Raw genomic sequence first — 20,386 nt, forward strand, 5'->3', positions numbered from 1 at the left:
ACGTAGTATGTAATAAACCTAGAAGTAGTATATCTATATAACTTGTGTTTTTAATGTTACCTGTATGTGTTTCTAAACGTAGTATGTAATAAACCTAGAAGTAGTATATCTATATATCTTGTGTTTTTAATGTTACCTGTATGTGTTTCTAAACGTAGTATGTAATAAACCTAGAAGTAGTATATCTATATAACTTGTGTTTTTAATGTTACCTGTATGTGTTTCTAAACGTAGTATGTAATAAACCTAGAAGTAGTATATCTATATATCTTGTGTTATTAATGTTTCTGAATTCATCCTCAATGTATGTTTTAATTGTGTAAAAATTGGTTTAGTTGTAAAGTGAACTCTGTGTTTTATAAATTAGCAAATAAATATGCATCCGAAAGACAAAAACAAATTTAGTACTCCATTTAAATGTGTAAAAATTTGATATTTTTAAGATACTATAGAAATTAAAATTATTTTAGATATTTCCAATTGTAAACATATAATTTATATCAACCTAACGTATTTTATATGTTAAAACAATGAATACGCGAGTTCTCTAAACACATCAAGAAAATACTGAATAATTAATACTTAAATAAGACACCTTTTATAATTGAAAACTGGGATTTTTTACATCTCAAGGCAAGATTTTATTTTCGGCAGATGTTTTGGATTTAAATGAAAATACTTTATAAAATATTAAATAATTGTAGATGATGGAAGCCAGAATATTTTCCTGATTGTTGAAAATGCTGAATTTATTTTGAAAATCTTATATAGTGAATTATAATCAAAACATTATCAAAAACATGATTTTGGAACAATAGCTTCACAAATGAAATTTTTGACATTTTCTAAATAGAAATGTTCTAACATACAAAAAAATCAAATTTGTACAATCATAAACTTCTTGACGGAGGAAATTTCTTGAAGAAAAACGAAAATAACCATCAAATGACTGTTATCATTCAGAATTCATTTTTCACTGTCCAAATAAAATAAACACTTTACAATTTACATAAATATAGTTTAATAGAAAATTAAAAATAAAACACTATATTACATAGCAGATAAAAAACACAAAGATTTAATAAAATAAAATAATCATTGAAACTTAGTAAAATACAGTCAAGATACTTCCAAAAAAAACATTGATAATCTACTTTATTTTATATTTATCTCTAAAATCATCATCCTCCCATTTCGTAAATAAAATCTACATCGGTACAGATCTCGGTGGGGACACACAGACAAATCCTTGTCACTTTTTTCAGTGGTTGGGACACAGTATGGTTAGTTTACCCAGAGGAGAGCTTTCATTGCTCGCAACTCTAAAGGGGAAACGGGCCTACTTCCCTAAACAGCTAGTCCCCACCAATTTTATCAATGGATAATAATCTAGTGTACAAATTGAATGAAATTTTGGCAGAAAACATAGAATCACAAATCTAAGCACTTAAAAACCACCACAATGTCATAATTGTTAAAATTATATTAATCTACACAAGGACACGAAAAAATGAAAATGTTTTCTAAGAATTGAGTAGAGGAAAAATGAAATGAAGAAAAAATAAAAACATGAAAAAGAAGTAGGAAGTCAGACAAGAGAATATATTGGTTTAAAATGAACTGCTGGAGATAGACAGGTGACAGGCTGCTGTTTACATACAGAAGTTTAAAGTTTTGTTTTATTCCTTGTATATAGAGTAGAAAATATTTCTGAAAACCTTGCCAGTATATATACAGTATGTCCTGTTAAAGCGGCCAGCTATATTCAGCAACTAGTTGTGACAGCAATAAAGTCCCTTCTACAACTTTTCAACTTTCAACTGCTGTACATGTTGAACAAATTCAAAACAGCTTTTTAACTAGAGTCTAGAATGTTGCAATGTTTGTAAACTTCAAAGACCTGTATTTAGCATTTATAAATTTTTATATGATATGTGAATAACAAACAATTTCTTCGTCTTAGAAAGCTAAATAATATGACATATATACAAAAATAATACAATATACATCATAGAGAGAAATAGGTAGATATCTTTAGGTGTTATTTATTATTTCAACAATTAAGATTCATTAGAATTCACAACATTAATCATTAGTCAATAATGTCAATGTGTGTTTTAATAACTTGAGAAAAGTCAAAATAAATTTCATCTGAATATTTAACCAAGATTTTAGAAGTAACCTCTAACAAATCTTAAAACTCTTTGGCACAAAAATTTGAAATCTGTCAAATTATTCTTTCAAAATGGAAACCATTATTTTTGATCCCAACAATTAAATTTTTGTGAAGAAGAGTCATGAAAATAGTGTAATACAATGTTGTTATGGTAACCACAATGCAAAGCTGGCAGTTGCAGGAACGTAAAAGACACTTTCTCAACCAATCATACACTTCCATTCTAACTGATAAATATATATATATATATATATATAACAAGAGTTTGTCATATTTCTATAATTTTTTAACAATTTAAAATCCTAATTTAGAAAAATTTTGGAAATGGCAGGCACAATATAAGATCCTAACTAGGTACTTTTAGAAACTTTGATTGGTTAACAATAAGCCAATCAGAGATCTTGAACCAAGCCTATGTTGACTCAAAATTTCTAAATCAATTTTTGCCTGATCTAAATATAGATCTTGAAAAATTACAAAATGATAGAAAGAGACAAGAAATGACGTAGATATTCTATTCGTCTTTAAGTTGATATGCGTTCGTCATCATCAGATGAAAATACGCATCTTGATCTATCGAGGCACTTACTCCTGAATAATAATTCAAAAATTCATCTTTCGTAATCTGAAATATAACGGGTGAAGGGTGCAGTCAGAAAACATTCAGGAAAACTTTCTAGCCAAAATAAAATACGAGCGTTAGAAGGCATTCACTGGCATTCTAAAGGTGCCCCATCACCATGGCGATCACCAGTTGTGTATGGTTTTGAATAAAAATAACAGTCATAAGTTTTTGAATGTAATTCTCAAATAACTGAGTTGTATTCTGATATGAAGACCACATTCATTATTTACACATACAACTTAGTAATAGCTATGGTGATAGGGCACCTTCAAACATTCACTAGTATTTAATGGCATTTAGAGATTGCAAGCATAGTTTTAACAATTTGATAAAAAATAATGTAAGATTTATGTAAAAGTGGAAGTCTAAAAACTAAAAATAGAATCAAGTTGCACAGACAGACAATTAATATTGTAGAGGAAGTTTTGTTACTGTGATTAAAATATTATAGATTATAAGCAAGCACTAGCAATATAGACTGGCTCAGTTTTCTCAAAATATCTTATAATCAATGTTTGTTGCAACTGAGGTATTTCTCAATATAAAATAAAACATTTTTACATTCTACCCAAGACAGATAAATACCATCCAGGGTTAAAATTTTGTCAGGACAGCATCATTGCCTTGATCCTACTCTTTTTCAATTTCATATATCAACAGTTTTTCGTACATTCAGTGTATAGTACACTGTAAGATTCATTGAGAAACAATGGCCTGATTTCTGTCTATCAAGCTTTAGGAATGTAGCAAAGATATCAAGTGGTCAATATTCATGGCAGACATGCTGTTATCTTTTATCTTTTCTATTTTTGATGAGTTTCTAGGCATGCAGAGATATGGTTAGTGAATTAGTAACAAACATAAACAAACGCTTGATTTTAGGAACCACAAAAATTGAATAGGAAATCAGATTAGTACAAATAGAATCTACAAGTGTGCCTGATAAGGTTTGTAAAATATTAGTTAAATAATGTTATATAAAAATGGATAAAATAACGCAATAAGCAAAACTACCATATTTCTATTTCAAAAACTGATAAATTTGAATTAATCTTCTGAGATATTAATAATACAACTGTCATATTTATTATTATTATATTATCTATAATCTAGATCAGAAAGTTTTATCAAATTAGCTCAAGCAGGTAAAAAAACAAGCAGAATAATAAAAACTAGTAAATTATTTCTGTGTGATTTTTAGTTGTCTAATTTATAAGCTGTTCTCATCATAAGATCAAAGTAAGAATCAAGATCAATTGAAGCACTGACTCCGGCGTAGTACAACTCAAATTCCTCGTAGGTAATCTGAAAACAGTACGGGGTAGGGTTAGTATTAGGGGTAAGGAGGGGTTACTTATGGGGGTCAGGAAGGTTTTGGTGGGTAAAGAAAGGTTAATAGTGTGAGAAGGCTTTGGGTCAGGGAAGGTTTAGAGGGCAAGGGAGGTAGTAATTTGTTCTGGGGGTGATCTGAAATCTGTTGGTAAAGGAAAGGAACAATACCTGAGTTGAAGGGAAGATTTTGACGGGGTGATCTGAAATCTGTTGGTAGGTGTTAACAGTTTGTTATCATGGGTAAAGGAACAATACCTGAGTTGAAGGGAAGATTTTGACGGGGTGATCTGAAATCTGTTGGTAGGTGTTAACAGTTTGTTATAATGGGTAAGGGAACAATACCTGAGTTGAAGGGAAGATTTTGACGGGGTGATCTGAAATCTGTTGGTAGGTGTTAACAGTTTGTTATAATGGGTAAGGGAACAATACCTGAGTTGAAGGGAAGATTTTGACGGGGTGATCTGAAATCTGTTGGTAGGTGTTAACAGTTTGTTATAATGGGTAAGGGAACAATACCTGAGTTGAAGGGAAGATTTTGACGGGGTGATCTGAAATCTGTTGGTAGGTGTTAACAGTTTGTTATCATGGGTAAGGGAACAATACCTGAGTTGAAGGGAAGATTTTGACAGGGTTATTTGAAAGGGGTCAGTTTTGAGCAGAAGGATTGATTGTAAAGAGGTTATAATATTTTAAAGATAAAGTCTCAGCATGAGTAACTAGGGCTCTATTCTAATTCTAATTGAATTAAAGTTTTCACTAGCATCTATTCTAAAACTAATCTAACAGAAAGATATTTATAGACAAGGTAGACATATTAGATCAAATATTAGAAATGTAAATACTGTATGATACAAACATTGCAAAGTGCTCAAAAAACTAGGGTGAGGGGAGAGTTGAGGTGAAAATTGAAAACCTCAAAATATGCAAATAAGGTGCAAATATGACCTTGTAAAATATTTTGCTACATATACACAGGGGGTAAAATTGTGCAAATTGGTCATTTTCATGCAAAAAAAGGGTTACAATTGTGCTCAAAGATTGACTGAGAATGACAGTGAAATGACTGACACCCCTATTATAATAAATAGACTATTTCAAAAGATATAGCAATAGTGTAATTGTAATAAAAAATTTATATTTGGAAGAGTCTACATTATTAAAAGGGAGTCTGTCATATCTTTTGTTACTCTAAAACCAAATTTAAGTGCAAAATTTTGTACAATATGAAAAAAAACAATATGGGAAATAAAAAAAACTTACTTTGCCATCTTTGTCTTGTGTATCAAAAGTTTTTAGAAACTCTCCTAAACATTGATCTTCAGACCATTCTCCATTTAAATATTTGGGATGTTTTTTAACACTATAGACACCTTTCAAATCATCTGTCGTTATAATTCCATCACCAGATTTATCTAACTTGGTAAACGCTCGATGAATCAAATTCTTTCTTGTGTTACTCATTGGAGGCTAAAATAGTATTTACATCTTCTTTCAAATACAGATCTTAAAAAAATAGATAAACCATGCTATGACCATGCTATGACCATGCTATGACCATGCTATGACCATGCTATGACAAGCTATGACCATGCTATGACTAAGCTATGACCATGCTATGACTAAGCTATGACTATGCTATGACCATGCTATGACTATGCTATGACCATGCTATGACCATGCTATGACCATGCTATGACCATGCTATGACTATGCTATGACTATGCTATGACCATGCTATGACCATGCTATGACCATGCTAATGATGTCATGTTATATGAGCTTACAATGAACATAAAATTAAGAATTTTAAACTTGACCAAGAAGAGCATATATTCATCAGTAGATATACCTGGTGTCATAAATAACATAACAGGATCCTTATATAATCCGATAAATCCAAAACACTTAGTAATTATCCATAAATATGCAATTAACTATTGAAAAACACTTAATATTAAGATTAAGCGTTTTTATGAATTTTCCAATTGTCCAGATTTTACAGGGATTCTGTTGTAACTTTATGACACCAAGTAAGTTCACTGATGAATATATACTCATATTGACCATTTTCGAGAACTTTCATTTTCATTCTAAGACGTAGTATCACTATAACTGACCATGCTAAAGAACAATATGATTAAAGAAAACAGCTCCAATTGGCTGCTTAGAGGCTTGAGGGAAGGTGACAATCCAACACACAAGAATTCAGTCATGTCTATATTCATAATTCATATCATTAAAATTACACTGATGTGCATTTGCATTTATCTGCAGCAAAAAAAAAGAAAAAATTTCTTTATACTAACACGTAAATGAACTAAAAACTCATCGAAATCAATGGTTCCACTTCCATCTTTATCAAAAGTTGTAAATAATTCTTGGACTGTTTCTTCTTTAATTTCTGTTAAACCGTAATCAGAGATTCCTTTTTTAAATTCTTTAAAATCTAACGAACGACTTTCATCATCATCCATAATCTTAAATGTTCTGGAAAAAAATTAATAAAATTTATGATATTGAAATTTGTGATAGATGAAATTGGTACTTTACAGCTACAACTTAGCATGAAGTGTGCAATGAGGGAAATTTTGCCAGGACAGCGACATTAGCCTATTCTTTTTCAATTTCCAACTGTCAGAAGACAGTCTACAGACTGTAGCTGTTTATTGTCCCAATGACAAGTGAAGATGAGCAATGCTATGCAGTGTTCAATGAGAGATATTTTAAATAAAATGGCTGTTCAATGTTTCAAATCTTGTGAGAATAACAGAAATTTCTGAGAATTTAGATGGAAAAATGCAAATAAAAGCCAAAAAGTCTAGAAACCCTTTTTTTAGCTTCAACATGAAATAACTTGTTTTCTTGTCCAAGTCCATTCTGGCCTCAAGCCACATTTAAACTGTGTATATTTAAAATGGTCAAAACAAAATATACAGAGATACTTGAAAAATAGATGTCTATAAACTTTCAAAAATAATAATAATAAATAACCAAAATGATGATATTGACTAATTGAGTGGGAATATTACATAGACTACTTTGGTTAATCTCATCTCAGCCAAAAAATTCGCTAAAAACAAGAATGGACAAAATCCAGCTCTGTTTGGGCCAAATAACCCCCTCCCCCATCAACCCTCACTCACTTCTGCACCTCTAAATAAGACTTACCTAGCCAGCCCTTTGATACCTGTAGCACCCCGAGATAAACAAGCTGCCCTCAATTTTTCTACAGGATCTGTTGCATTTTGTAAAGCTTTCTGCATTTTAGCTTTTAATTCTCGGTTTGCTCTCTGTGTACACGCCATTATGAAATTTGTTGTGGATCTAAAACACTAAAAACTAAAACCTGAAAAAACAAAACAAAACATGCACTGAGTTGCTCAATAAAAACAATGGCGAAATTGCAATCAATGTTGACATAATGTTCAATGTTTTGGGCTCAGAAATATTTCAAAATGGCCACAATTTAAAAGAAATTAAAAAAGCAGAGCATAAAAAACTCTTACCGGTATTGAAAGTGTAAAATTTCTGCAAGTTAATTCTTGTCAACTGTCCAAAATTCACGATAAGGCGGGCAAATTGACACAAAAAAACCTGAATGACATGAAATAGATGTTTTGATTGTCGTCATAGAAACAGGGAGACATCTTTGATTTTTACTCAATTCAGTTTTTTATTCATCACTAAATTTCCATGAATTTTATGAGCATGAAAACATTTTGTCATAGATACAAAGTTTTAGGAGAGAAAAACGATTGTTGACGTTTTAATGATAAATATTTCAGTTTTTAAAAAGAAGAATTGAATGAAACAATAATAACTCCCAACAGGTGCCCGTTTTAATAAAAACAAGAGTTAGCTCCCATTAACTGTTAAAATCAAGATAATGGTGGTCTGTTGTTGATATCTAGATTGGGTCCGTTTATGTATTTCAACCATTTCAAAATGTGATCAGTGGTTTTTGCCAGAAAAACATAGAAATATGCCTGCAGGCTTACTCGCCTATTTTAATGAAATTGACGGATCCCTTTTCTTCCTATTGTCAGTTGAACCGATGATGCTTTGTCTTAGAGCCATATTCTCCCGTCATATGAACTTTAGAGATTTTGGAATTCATATACTGAACTTCACCAGAAAGAAACTAGTTTTTCATCTATTATTTAACTTATTACAGAAAACAATTATAATAGAGATTTATCATTAAACGGTGGGTTTGAATCCCAACCGCCCAAACCACATTATCCGGCTATAAAACATTACCTCTCTTCCCTTTCCTATTACTCGTACAATAAAAACCACAAGATGAAAGTGCTGTAAAAAGTTTATTTTTGATATATTCTGATTATTGACTTGAGATACATAATAATGATAATATTATATATATATTAATTAATACTTATATAGGCTACAATACTAGAATACTTGGCAAACAGTTTATATTGTCTGTATTAACTCAAAATGCTCAAAGCACAGTGTATTTGAAGTTTCAATAATAAGTATAAAAGTGCCGATGTAGTGAGAGAGTCTAGTTTTTTTCAGCATTTTGACTTTGTACTTTGATGAAATTTTCAAATAGGCCTACCTGTGCCTACTCATTCACAGACCACCAAATAGTAACATGGTCCTCTATAGTTAATTACTTTCATTTCTGATAGTGATAGGTTTAGCTGAACTCGAGTTCTATCATCAAAGAAAGTAAATATTAAGGTAAATTTAAGAAAGTAAATATTTAGACAAATTTATGCTAAATTATGTGATGTTTAAATTTTGTCAAACTGAAAATTAAAAATATCGTAAAAATACTGAAGACAATAAAATACACTAAAAAACGTTTTTAACATCTAAATAAAAATACAATAATATAATATATGTTCACAGTTAAAATAGTGTTCAATATAATAATATACGTTCACAGTTAAAATAGTGTTCAATACAATAATTATCAAGATAAAAATATTATAAAATACTGGTTTTAATCAATGCGGACGGAGTTATGTGATCAGTGGGTAAAAATATAAAAATAATCAGGGATATCTGGACAGCAGTAAGAGAGAGAGAGATTGGTTCGATGAAAGTTTAAAATCGTTGTGATGTTGAGTACAGCAGTATAACAGCCTCAGTCATGGTTTCATTTGTATCCCATAATTCGCTATCGTTATCGAAAGAGGAGTTCTACATGACACGTTTTGATTGGTTAAAGATAATAACATTAAAACAGAACTGTGGTTGAATACTTGATAGATTACAATATAGACGAAAAAATATCAGAACAAAGAATAAAAGTAATTTTATTCGAATTCGATTGGGCCTCGCGTGATAAAACTGTTGTTTAGGAGCGTGCTTGAAACGACGACAGACAACACTGAATTCTGATTTTATGATTCCGAGTATTTACTATATTATTAATACTTATATTGTGGAGAAAATATTTTATAAAAATATCATACTGGTTTATAAAATAAGGAATATGTCGTCTAAATATTGACTTTACCAGTTGATATAGACCTAGAGTTTATTATGAATTATATACCTAGCCTGGGTCACTGTCTTAAACTTCAACAAGTCTAGTATCCAAGTATTTGGAAGGCCGAAATGAAACAGGATATTTTTAAAATGATTTTGACGACAATTTATTTTCCTTGAAAATTTCGTGTCCTGTTGACAGTGTTTAGATTGAAGTCGATAGATATTGGTTGTTTTAAAACTTCTAGTATGTACAAGCCAGTCTCTTGCAAGTATTGATTCGGCTTAACAGGCTAACTAACATATACCCACAGACAGTATAATAGTTCTCTTTTCATTATTGCAGACGAACTAGATGTCAAGTTTTGATTCTGAATAGTGTTATGTATAGTTAGAATGGAATGTGTATCAATGATGGTAAAGCGAATATTTAGACGACTATTTCCCTTCACAATGATTTTGTTTTTACACCTAAAATACAATAAATAACAGGACACAATTATATAGATAACAATTACTTTAATAAAATATCTTGCCACGTTTTGACGAAGGTACTTTCCTCTTTATCAGGCAATCAAGACGGAAGAACCTTCATCGAAACGTCGCAAGTTATTTATTAAAGTAATAGTTTAAACAGTATTTTATTTCTATTTTATATATAATTTTTACAGAGTATAAAATAAATAGGGTTTAGGAAACAAGCCAAGGTTTATGTTAATCCGTCACCAATTAAAATATTAGTTATCTATATAATTGTGTCTAGTTACTTATTGTCCAAATATTAAATACCAGGAAGAAATACAACATTACCCTCTAAAACACTCCAATATAATAAAACACACAAATATAATAAAACATTAAAATATATTAGTTTTTTTTTTTCAGAATGAAATCTATGAAGCCAATCATTTATTTTTAAATATATTTTTCACTTCCTTATTTATTTTGTTTATAAGCGGAGACAGTAAGCTACACTGTAACATTTTACTGTAAAATACACTACACATTGTTTCTGACAACCAAATGATAATATATAACGGCAATATTCAATTTTAAAATTGTAGCGTAAAATAGGATCTCTCATACCAATCTAGTGCTTTCATTGAGACTCGCCTCAATACACCCTAACACCAATCAATATATTAAAACTTACAAGAATTCCAGTCAAAATCAATAATATTTAGTCGCTTGACATTTTGAGATTGAGATGACGATACACTGTAAAATTTACTGTTAGAAATACGCGGTCGTTTCATAAAAGAAATATTCAGTCTTCAAATTTGTAATATTCACTGTTAAAAAATATCAGAAAAATTTATATACAAAGCAAAACAATTCTCGGACCATCAAACTGTAAAAATTTACACGGCCTCGATTCCCCACGCCTGTCTCATCATCAGATCAAAATAGGCATCTTTATCAATTCCACAACTTATAGCAGCATAATAGGCACGAAATTCTTCAAATGTTACCTGGAAATAGACGAGGAGAGTTGTAGTAAAATACCCCCACCCTAAAAACAATATTAAGCTACATCATAGAATTATAATAATATAGAACGCCAACTCGTCACTCGGAACACGACGTCATCGAAATACGTTCTGCAGCGCATGCGCGAAAACTTAGAGGTAGTGTTTATTTCCGGTCGTCTGTCAAACAGCAAGATGGCAGAAGCGAGTGGATCTTACCTCTACAATCTTAATGAATTGTGTAATGTAAGTAAAGTTTTCTTTTAGTTAAAATCTTTAAAACAGACAGCATTATAAAATAAGTTTCCAGCGATTGAATTTTATTCGTTTAATCGTTGGTTTTGCACTTGTTACCGTGTGCTTTTGTAGACAGTCATCGAGAAACTCCTCTCTTTTTTTTTTGTCTTGTTACACACTTCAAATGAGACTTGTTGACTGTTTTTTTGATAGAATTTCTGAAGTATGCAGTAGGCCTACCACTCTGTACATCGTCAATTCATAGAAGGTAAGTGTGTATACAAGATTTATGAATTGGTCATTGAAATTGATAATCATAATTAATAGGCCCCAATGGCCTAATCATGTATAGGCCTAATATCAAAATATATCATTCTTTTGAGATAAAAACCATAAATTTAACCAATCAAACATCTTGTAATTTAATTAACAAGTTTGTATTTTATTCAATAGGTAATGTTATCTTTGGATAGTTCATGACCAGTATTTAACACAACTTTTGGATCTTGTGTTGGGATTGTTCTTACCTGGTTATAAGAAGATGCAATAGTACATAATGTGTCTGTCATCAACAACATACAATTATTACATCAGCACTGTGCTCTACAGACCTTCGTCAGAGTAAGTGTGCACAGGTGCAAAGTTGCTACATGTAAGATTGACAGGTAAGTACCCATCGGTACCCAGGAGAAAATGTAATAACTTAAATAAATTATTCTTTCAACTGAACCAAATAGCCTTCTTTAGGTCGTTATTCAACACGGGCTATTGTCATTATTAAGCATTAAGTCTCTGATAATAAGAACAGCATATCCAAAGGTTACAATTCTATGGCTAGATGTAATCTTTTTGACTTTAATAGCAAGTTTGTATCATGGAAGTTTGTAAATGCAGCGATCTGATTGGATTGTACGTTAGCGGATACAATCGAAGCCCTTGACAGAAAGACTGTAAACAGTTTAACTGCATTGTGAAGATGGTTCCACCAGAGTTATTTTGAAACAATTGGAGACAGAAACAACCAGACAACTCACCTTCCATCAGGCTGGTTTTAGACACAACCAGACAACTCACCTTTCCATCAAGCTGGTTTTAGACACAACCAGACAACTCACCTTTCCATCAAGCTGGTTTTAGACACAACCAGACAACTCACCTTTCTATCAGGCTGGTTTTAGACACAACCAGACAGCTCACCTTTCCATCAAGCTGGTTTTAGACACAACCAGACAACTCACCTTTCCATCAGGCTGGTTTTAGACACAACCAGACAACTCACCTTTCCATCTAGCTGGTTTTAGACACAACCAGACAACTCACCTTTCCATCAGGCTGGTTTTAGACACAACCAGACAACTCACCTTTCCATCAAGCTGGTTTTAGACACAACCAGACAACTCACCTTTCTATCAGGCTGGTTTTAGACACAACCAGACAACTCACCTTTCCATCTAGCTGGTTTTAGACACAACCAGACAACTCACCTTTCCATCAGGCTGGTTTTAGACACAACCAGACAACTCACCTTTCCATCTAGCTGGTTTTAGACACAACCAGACAACTCACCTTTCCATCTAGCTGGTTTTAGACACAACCAGACAACTCACCTTTCCATCTAGCTGGTTTTAGAAACAACCAGACAACTCACCTTTCCATCAAGCTGGTTTTAGACACAACCAGACAACTCACCTTTCCATCAAGCTGGTTTTAGACACAACCAGACAACTCACCTTTCCATCAAGCTGGTTTTAGACACAACCAGACAACTCACCTTTCCATCAGGCTGGTTTTAGGCACAACCAGACAACTCACCTTTCCATCTAGCTGGTTTTAGACACAACCAGACAACTCACCTTTCCATCAGGCTGGTTTTTATCATCAAAAGAATCCAGGAATTCTCGCAGACATCTTTTACCATTCCAGTCACCGTTTACATATTTAGGATGTTTGGAATAATCGTAGACTGTTTCTAAATCTCCAGTAGTAATTATTTTATCACCTCTGTCTGTGTTTAATTTATCAAAAGCTGCTTTTACCAGTCGCATTCTTCTATCAGACATTTTGGGCTGAAAAAAAGAACCCAAAGAAAACGTTTAGGTTTTGATTATTAATCATTGAAATGAATTTTTTCGTCTTTAGTCTAGACTGTGATATCAGTATCTTCTATAATCAGACGTTAACTTATGATTTACGACAACCAGCCCCAAAGCCATTTAATTTATTTAGCAAGGAATCAACTGAAATAATCCACCAACCTGCATCATGAGTAAAAATTCTGTAACGTTGACCTGTCCACTTCCATCTTTATCAAATCTATTAAATACTTCTCTCATCTCTTCCTTGTTTAAATCTTTCATCCCTTGATCTCTTAATCCTTCTTCAAACTCTTCTAAACTTAGTTTCTGATTCCCGTTATCATCTACTCTTCTAATCCATCTAAAATTGAATAGGTCAATATTATTATACACGTGCATTTTAACTCTTCCAATATCGCCCTTTCCCATTCCCCCCCTCTCATTTCGTCCCTGTCCCATTGAACCCCCCTCTGATTCGCCCTTTATTTCCTGTTCACCCTGATGTGGATTGGTTGCACGAGAGAAAGACATTTCAACTCACCTGGAGAGATTTTTCATACCAGCCCCTCCTCTAGCTAGAAAAGAATATTTTAATTTCTGAACCGGGTCACTGGCATTTTTCATCGCCTTCTTCGCCTTGGCTTTCATATCATTCTCCATTTTAGATGGTTCTGCCATTTTAATAATAGATGATCAAATTCTTATTCTGAAAATATATATGAAATGATAACAGATATAGAAAATAGATATTCTGATAGGGGACTCATGGAAGCCCTACAAGGCCTGATACAATGTATTTATAGAGTCGAATAGTATTAGAAATCAATGGCTATAGAACCAATTAATCTACAAGTCTTTTAAAGTTTTGTAACATGACAAAACGAGTCAACAGCTTACAATTGATTTACAAAGTAGATGTAAAAACTTGATCAGGTATATCTGTTTTTATTAGAAATTTAACCTGTTTAAACACAATATTTTATAATCTTACTTCTTGTCAATAAATCAATAGATTCCTTCTATTTCTATTTTATATAAATTATCTAATTTACACACAGGATATATTGACTTTCAACTTGGTTTATAAGAGTAGTAAGTTATTCAGTATGTTAAGCGACGTTTGAGTCATACCTACTTTATAAATACACCTCTCTGATAATGATGACTGGTGAATTCGAGTCTTTTTCTTACAGAATATTATATTTACAAATTTGGGAAACAGGGAAACTCTTCAAAATTTCAAATCTAGATAAAATCCGGACCTTATTTAAAGAACAAATCATAATTGATAATAATGAAAAAAAGGTTCCTTAAATCTTACCACCTTCCAACTTAAGATTATAAACAGTTGAACACTTGACTGAGTTCTAGGTTAAACTGTCAGATCTATCAACCTTTTCCTGACTTGTCTCTACCTTTCTTAGCAAGAATTAACAACGCCTAGTGTTTTCCCGCCAAGAATTCGCGTCTGTCTGCACCATTAACTAAGTTCCATCATTGATGTTTTTATATTCTACTCATCAATTTGGTTCTAAACGATTTTATAGATTTTCTTCTTACTAACACACTAACACAAACAATGACGAATTATTTACTCGTTTACAAAAAACTTGGTCAACTGGAAATTTTATTTATTGATGAAGGTTGAATAGATTAATTCCAAAAGAGCGATGTGAAGTCTCTAAGGTTGACGAACCTAATACCAAATAAACATTATCAGCTATGTGGACTCTCTGAAAGGTATGCCTAGTTGACAAATCTAAATACCAAATAAAAATTATTAGCTATGTGAACTCTCTGAAAGGTATGCCTAGTTGACAAATCTAAATACCAAATAAACATTATTAGCTATGTGAACTCTCTGAAAGGTATGCCTAGTTGACAAATCTAAATACCAAATAAAAATTATTAGCTATGTGAACTCTCTCTAAAAGGTATGCCTAGTTGACAAATCTAAGTACCAAATAAACATTATTATCTATGTGAACTCTCTGAAAGGTATGCCTAGTTGACAAATCTAAATACCAAATAAACATTATTATCTATGTGAACTCTCTGAAAGGTATGCCTAGTTGACAAATCTAAATACCAAATAAACATTGTTAGCTATGTGAACTCTCTGAAAGGTATGTCTAGTTGACAAATCTAAATACCAAATAAACATTATTACCTATGTGAACTCTCTCTGAAAGGTATGCCTAGTTGACAAATCAAAATACCAAATAAACATTATTAGTTATGTGGACTCTCTGAAAGGTATGCCTAGTTGACAAATCTAAATACCAAATAAACATTATTACCTATGTGAACTCTCTCTGAAAGGTATGCCTAGTTGACAAATCAAAATACCAAATAAACATTATTACCTATGTGAACTCTCTCTGAAAGGAATGCCTAGTTGACAAATCTAAATACCAAATAAACATTATTACCTATGTGAACTCTCTCTGAAAGGTATGCCTAGTTGACAAATCAAAATACCAAATAAACATTATTAGTTATGTGGACTCTCTGAAAGGAATGACGAATTGACAATTCTAGATAACTGATAAACATTATAAGCTATGTGGATTTTCCGAAAGTGATACTAGTTGAGATATGTGGACTCTTTGCAGGGGATGCCATGTTAATCAACCTAGCAACAGAGCGAAATCATGTGTTTCACAAGACTGAAGATTATGAATTGACAAGAGGTTACTAGTGCTTAATTCACTGATTATTCTGTCCCATGAGATCATCAATAGATAAATAAAATAATTTATATTCCAGTAAATAAATAATATATATATATAATCTTCATTATTTTATTGTATTTTCTTCTTTTTATCTTCTTCATTGAGATTATTAAATTTTACAATCCTGTCCAGTTATAGGTAAGAAATTGTGAAGTAAACTGATCTATTAGTCATTTAGTTTGTTAGTAATTTAGTTACTTAACATGTTATTTAACATCTTGTTTTATTCTTTTGAAAATGTCGGGGTACATTTTGTTCGTTTATTCCGACGTCTTTCTGCCAATCCGTTCGCTCGATTGTACATTTGGAGATATGAAACAGAATAATTTCTTATCTGTAGGTGTATGTTGTCCTGTCTCACAACTTGTCATTTCCCTTGATTGAAAGATAAGGAACTTTGATAGAAAAGAGAGCTGTCGCCCCCTGAAAGATGTCGGTTTTTTCGATTAACCTTTTTTTCTAAACTGTCATTGTAGGCGTATGTTCTTCCGTCTAACAACTTTTTATTTCATGTCTATTGTAAAAACAGGAAGAGAATACCAATTGCTTGTCAACTAAAAGATGTCGGGGTATGTATTGATTGACAGGTTGTTAATTAATTAATGATAGTAACGGATGACTGAAATCACGAGACAGTATTCTATAATTGACACAGGTTGGTCAGATAAAATCAATTGATATTGTTAAAATATTTTGTATTGTTGAATCTCTGTCAGGCAAATTGTCACGTTCGCTATATTTCAAATGAGAGACGAATTTCTGAAACAATGAACCGACTTGAAATAATTACAAGCGCTACGAATCCCACACAAATGATGAAAATTGAAAGAAATGGTATAAAAACGACAGGAAATGACAATAATCGACATTGAAACTAACATCACTCGAGGAATGCGAAATGACGCAACAAAGAACATAAAACCGACAAAGAGCGAAATATAACGAATTAAAACCGACATGGAGCGAAATATAACGAATTAAAACCGACAAAGAGCGAAATATAACGAATTAAAACCGACATTGAGCGAAATATAATGACATGAAAAGACGTCATACGAAAGACAACCGACATAGAGCTAGAGCGAAATAAAACAACACGAAGAGCAACCGACATGGAGCGAAATGAAACGACATAAAGAGCAACCGACGTAGGGCGAAATGAAACGACATAAAGAGCAACCGACATGGAGCGAAATATAACGTCAAGAAGAGCAACCGACATAGGGCAAAATATAACGACAAGAAGAGCAACCGACATAGGGCGAAATGAAACGACAAGAAGTGCAACAGGCATAGAGCGAAATGAAACGACACGAAGAGCAACCGACATAGGGTGAAATGAAACGACATGAAGTAGATGAGAAAAAAAACGTCATATGACATAACATGAAATAAGAGGAACCGACATGATACTGTATTAAATGGCATGGGGCGACAAAATACGACATAGAGGAAAATAACATTGATATCAAAACCGACTTACATATACTTGAGATGTTACAAATGGCCCACCGTGAAAAGTTTTGCCAACGCCTAGCTTAACAGAAACTGTCGAAGATTGCCGAATAGAGATGTTATTGTGTTGAAATCAGTGCGGGGTTATTATGACGAGGTTATTACGCCGAGGTTGTTGTCCCCATCTTTCTATAATCGGAAATATTATAAGAGATAAGATCAGAACCACTCCCACCACAATAATCAACATCTATTCATCTCTTGTTTTTATTCTGATTTGTTTACCTTAACTACCACTGTCAATATTGAGATGCTGAATAGAAACAGAATATAATATCATCGTTTTAGACATTACAAGTAATAGTTATTTAACTCTTATTGCCTTTTATCGACAAGATCCAACATGATTTTATATTTATTTCAAAATATCACTTTACTTTTATTTCCCTACATCACGAAACCCATTCGACATTTCTAGAAAGTTTCCGTTATGTAGAGATTCGGTGGAACTTTGACGGGAAATTGTTTGCACGAACTATTATTCTGTTAAAATGAAATTTCACTTAAACAGAATTGTAGAAACAGAAATAACTACGAAAGAATTGTACCCACGTAATAGACAACATCAGAAGTGTAGAAGGTGAAATTTGAAACAGACACCGTGAAATCACATTTCTTGAAGATTCGATTCTTTAGCACTTTATCACCAAACGACAATAAAAGATGCACTCGTTGAACCTATATTTAAATATTGTAAAATTCTGTTGTTACAAGTAGTTGTTAAGGAATCGGGAATTCCTCTGAGGATGTTTCAAATCTTACCTACTAAATGAGACGATATATTGAAATTAATAGAAATCTCTGAAGATCCGAACCCAAGGCACTTGATTTTCTTGAAGGTAAATCTAACCTAGTGTCGCAGTTCAACCTAAAGAAGCTGGTATGAGATGTTAATAGAAGATAGACAGATAGACTCTGGGCACATAATCGCCTGATTCTGACCACTTGAACTGGTGTATTTTTGGAATAGATACTGTATAGATAGAAGATTCGAACCCACCTGATTCTGTACTAGTTGAACTCAGAACTTAGAATGTATATATTGTATAGATAGAAGCACTGGTTGTTGTACCAGAAGGAAGATTCGAACCCACCTGATTCTGTACTAGTTGAACTCAGAACTTAGAATGTATATATTGTATGGATAGAAACACTGGTCGTTGTACCAGAAGGAAGATTCGAACCCACCTGATTCTGTACTAGTTGAACTCAGAACTTAGAATGTATATATTGTATGGATAGAAACACCGGTTGTTGTACCAGAAGGAAGATTCGAACCCACCTGATTCTATACTAGTTGAACTCAGAACTTAGAATGTATATATTGTATGGATAGAAACACTGGTTGTTGTACCAGAAGGAAGATTCGAACCCACCTGATTCGATACTAACTGAACTCAGAACTTAGAATGTATATATTGTATGGATAGAAACACTGGTCGTTGTACTAGAAGGAAGATTCGAACCCACCTGATTCTATACTAGTTGAACTCAGAACTTAGAATGTATATATTGTATAGATAGAAACACTGGTTGTTGTACCAGAAGGAAGATTCGAACCCACCTGATTCTATACTAGTTGAACTCAGAACTTAGAATGTATATATTGTATGGATAGAAACACTGGTTGTTGTACCAGAAGGAAGATTCGAACCCACCTGATTCGATACTAGCTGAACTCAGAACTTAGAATGTATATATTGTATGGATAGAAGCACTGGTTGTTGTACCAGAAGGAATATTCTAACCCACCTGATTCGATACTAGCTGAACTCAGAACTTAGAATGTATATATTGTATGGATAGAAGCACTGGTTGTTGTACCAGAAGGAATATTCTAACCCACCTGATTCGATACTAGCTGAACTCAGAACTTAGAATGTATATATTGTATGGATAGAAACACTGGTTGTTGTACCAGAAGGAAGATTCGAACCCACCTGATTCGATACTAGCTGAACTCAGAACTTAGAATGTATATATTGTATGGATAGAAGCACTGGTTGTTGTACCAGAAGGAAGATTCGAACCCACCTGATTCTATACTAGTTGAACTCAGAACTTAGAATGTATATATTGTATGGATAGAAACACTGGTTGTTGTACCAGAAGGAAGATTCGAACCCACCTGATTCTATACTAGTTGAACTCAGAACTTAGAATGTATATATTGTATGGATAGAAGCACTGGTTGTTGTACCAGAAGGAAGATTCGAACCCACCTGATTCTGTACTAGTTGAACTCAGAACTTAGAATGTATATATTGTATGGATAGAAGCACTGGTTGTTGTACCAGAAGGAAGATTCGAACCCACCTGATTCTGTACTAGTTGAACTCAGAACTTAGAATGTATATATTGTATGGATAGAAGCACTGGTTGTTGTACCAGAAGGAAGATTCGAACCCACCTGATTCTGTACTAGTTGAACTCAGAACTTAGAATGTATATATTGTATGGATAGAAACACTGGTTGTTGTACCAGAAGGAAGATTCGAACCCACCTGATTCTGTACTAGTTGAACTCAGAACTTAGAATGTATATATTATATAGATAGAAACACTGGTTGTTGTACCAGAAGGAAGATTCGAACCCACCTGATTCTGTACTAGTTGAACTCAGAACTTAGAATGTATATATTATATAGATAGAAACACTGGTTGTTGTACCAGAAGGAAGATTCGAACCCACCTGATTCGATACTAGCTGAACTCAGAACTTAGAATGTATATATTGTATGGATAGAAGCACTGGTTGT

The 20,386-nt window shown here is 32.7% G+C and overlaps 2 protein-coding genes across 2 annotated transcripts; both read right to left on the reverse strand.

The window, feature by feature from the left end:
• Positions 1-1,004: 1,004 nt before the first annotated feature.
• Positions 1,005-7,743, reverse strand: LOTGIDRAFT_202134 (hypothetical protein). The gene is made up of 5 exons (XM_009054705.1): positions 7,640-7,743; positions 7,302-7,479; positions 6,440-6,620; positions 5,394-5,600; positions 1,005-2,801 (listed from the first exon to the last, which is right to left on the reverse strand). Exons 2-5 carry the CDS (start codon positions 7,436-7,438, stop codon positions 2,691-2,693), a joined length of 636 nt encoding a protein of 211 aa, XP_009052953.1. The 5' UTR covers positions 7,439-7,479; positions 7,640-7,743; the 3' UTR covers positions 1,005-2,690.
• A 2,663-nt stretch (positions 7,744-10,406) lies between these two features.
• Positions 10,407-14,723, reverse strand: LOTGIDRAFT_227043 (hypothetical protein). The gene is made up of 5 exons (XM_009054706.1): positions 14,699-14,723; positions 13,919-14,083; positions 13,558-13,738; positions 13,156-13,368; positions 10,407-11,068 (listed from the first exon to the last, which is right to left on the reverse strand). The coding sequence occupies exons 2-5, from the start codon at positions 14,053-14,055 to the stop codon at positions 10,958-10,960; spliced, it is 642 nt and encodes a 213-aa protein (XP_009052954.1). The 5' UTR covers positions 14,056-14,083; positions 14,699-14,723; the 3' UTR covers positions 10,407-10,957.
• Positions 14,724-20,386: the final 5,663 nt, after the last annotated feature.

The sequence above is a fragment of the Lottia gigantea genome (genome assembly GCF_000327385.1).
Source record: "Lottia gigantea unplaced genomic scaffold LOTGIsca_221, whole genome shotgun sequence".
In the NCBI taxonomy this organism is placed as follows: Eukaryota; Metazoa; Mollusca; class Gastropoda; family Lottiidae; genus Lottia; species Lottia gigantea.

Bases quoted from the DNA above. Each gene is read 5' to 3' on its own strand.
- LOTGIDRAFT_202134 (XM_009054705.1), bottom strand. From the start codon at position 7,438: ATGGCGTGTACACAGAGAGCAAACCGAGAATTAAAAGCTAAAATGCAG. The intron at 5,601-6,439 runs GTTAGTATAAAG...ATACTATTTTAG, and splicing joins AGTTTTTAGTTCATTTACGT to CCTCCAATGAGTAACACAAG. The intron at 2,802-5,393 runs GTAAGTTTTTTT...GTTATATTTCAG, and splicing joins CACAAGACAAAGATGGCAAA to ATTACGAAAGATGAATTTTT.
- LOTGIDRAFT_227043 (XM_009054706.1), bottom strand. From the start codon at position 14,055: ATGGCAGAACCATCTAAAATGGAGAATGATATGAAAGCCAAGGCGAAG. The intron at 13,739-13,918 runs GTGAGTTGAAAT...ATTCAATTTTAG, and splicing joins GGTATGAAAAATCTCTCCAG to ATGGATTAGAAGAGTAGATG. The intron at 11,069-13,155 runs GTGAGTTGTCTG...GTCTATTTCCAG, and splicing joins AAAACCAGCCTGATGGAAAG to GTAACATTTGAAGAATTTCG.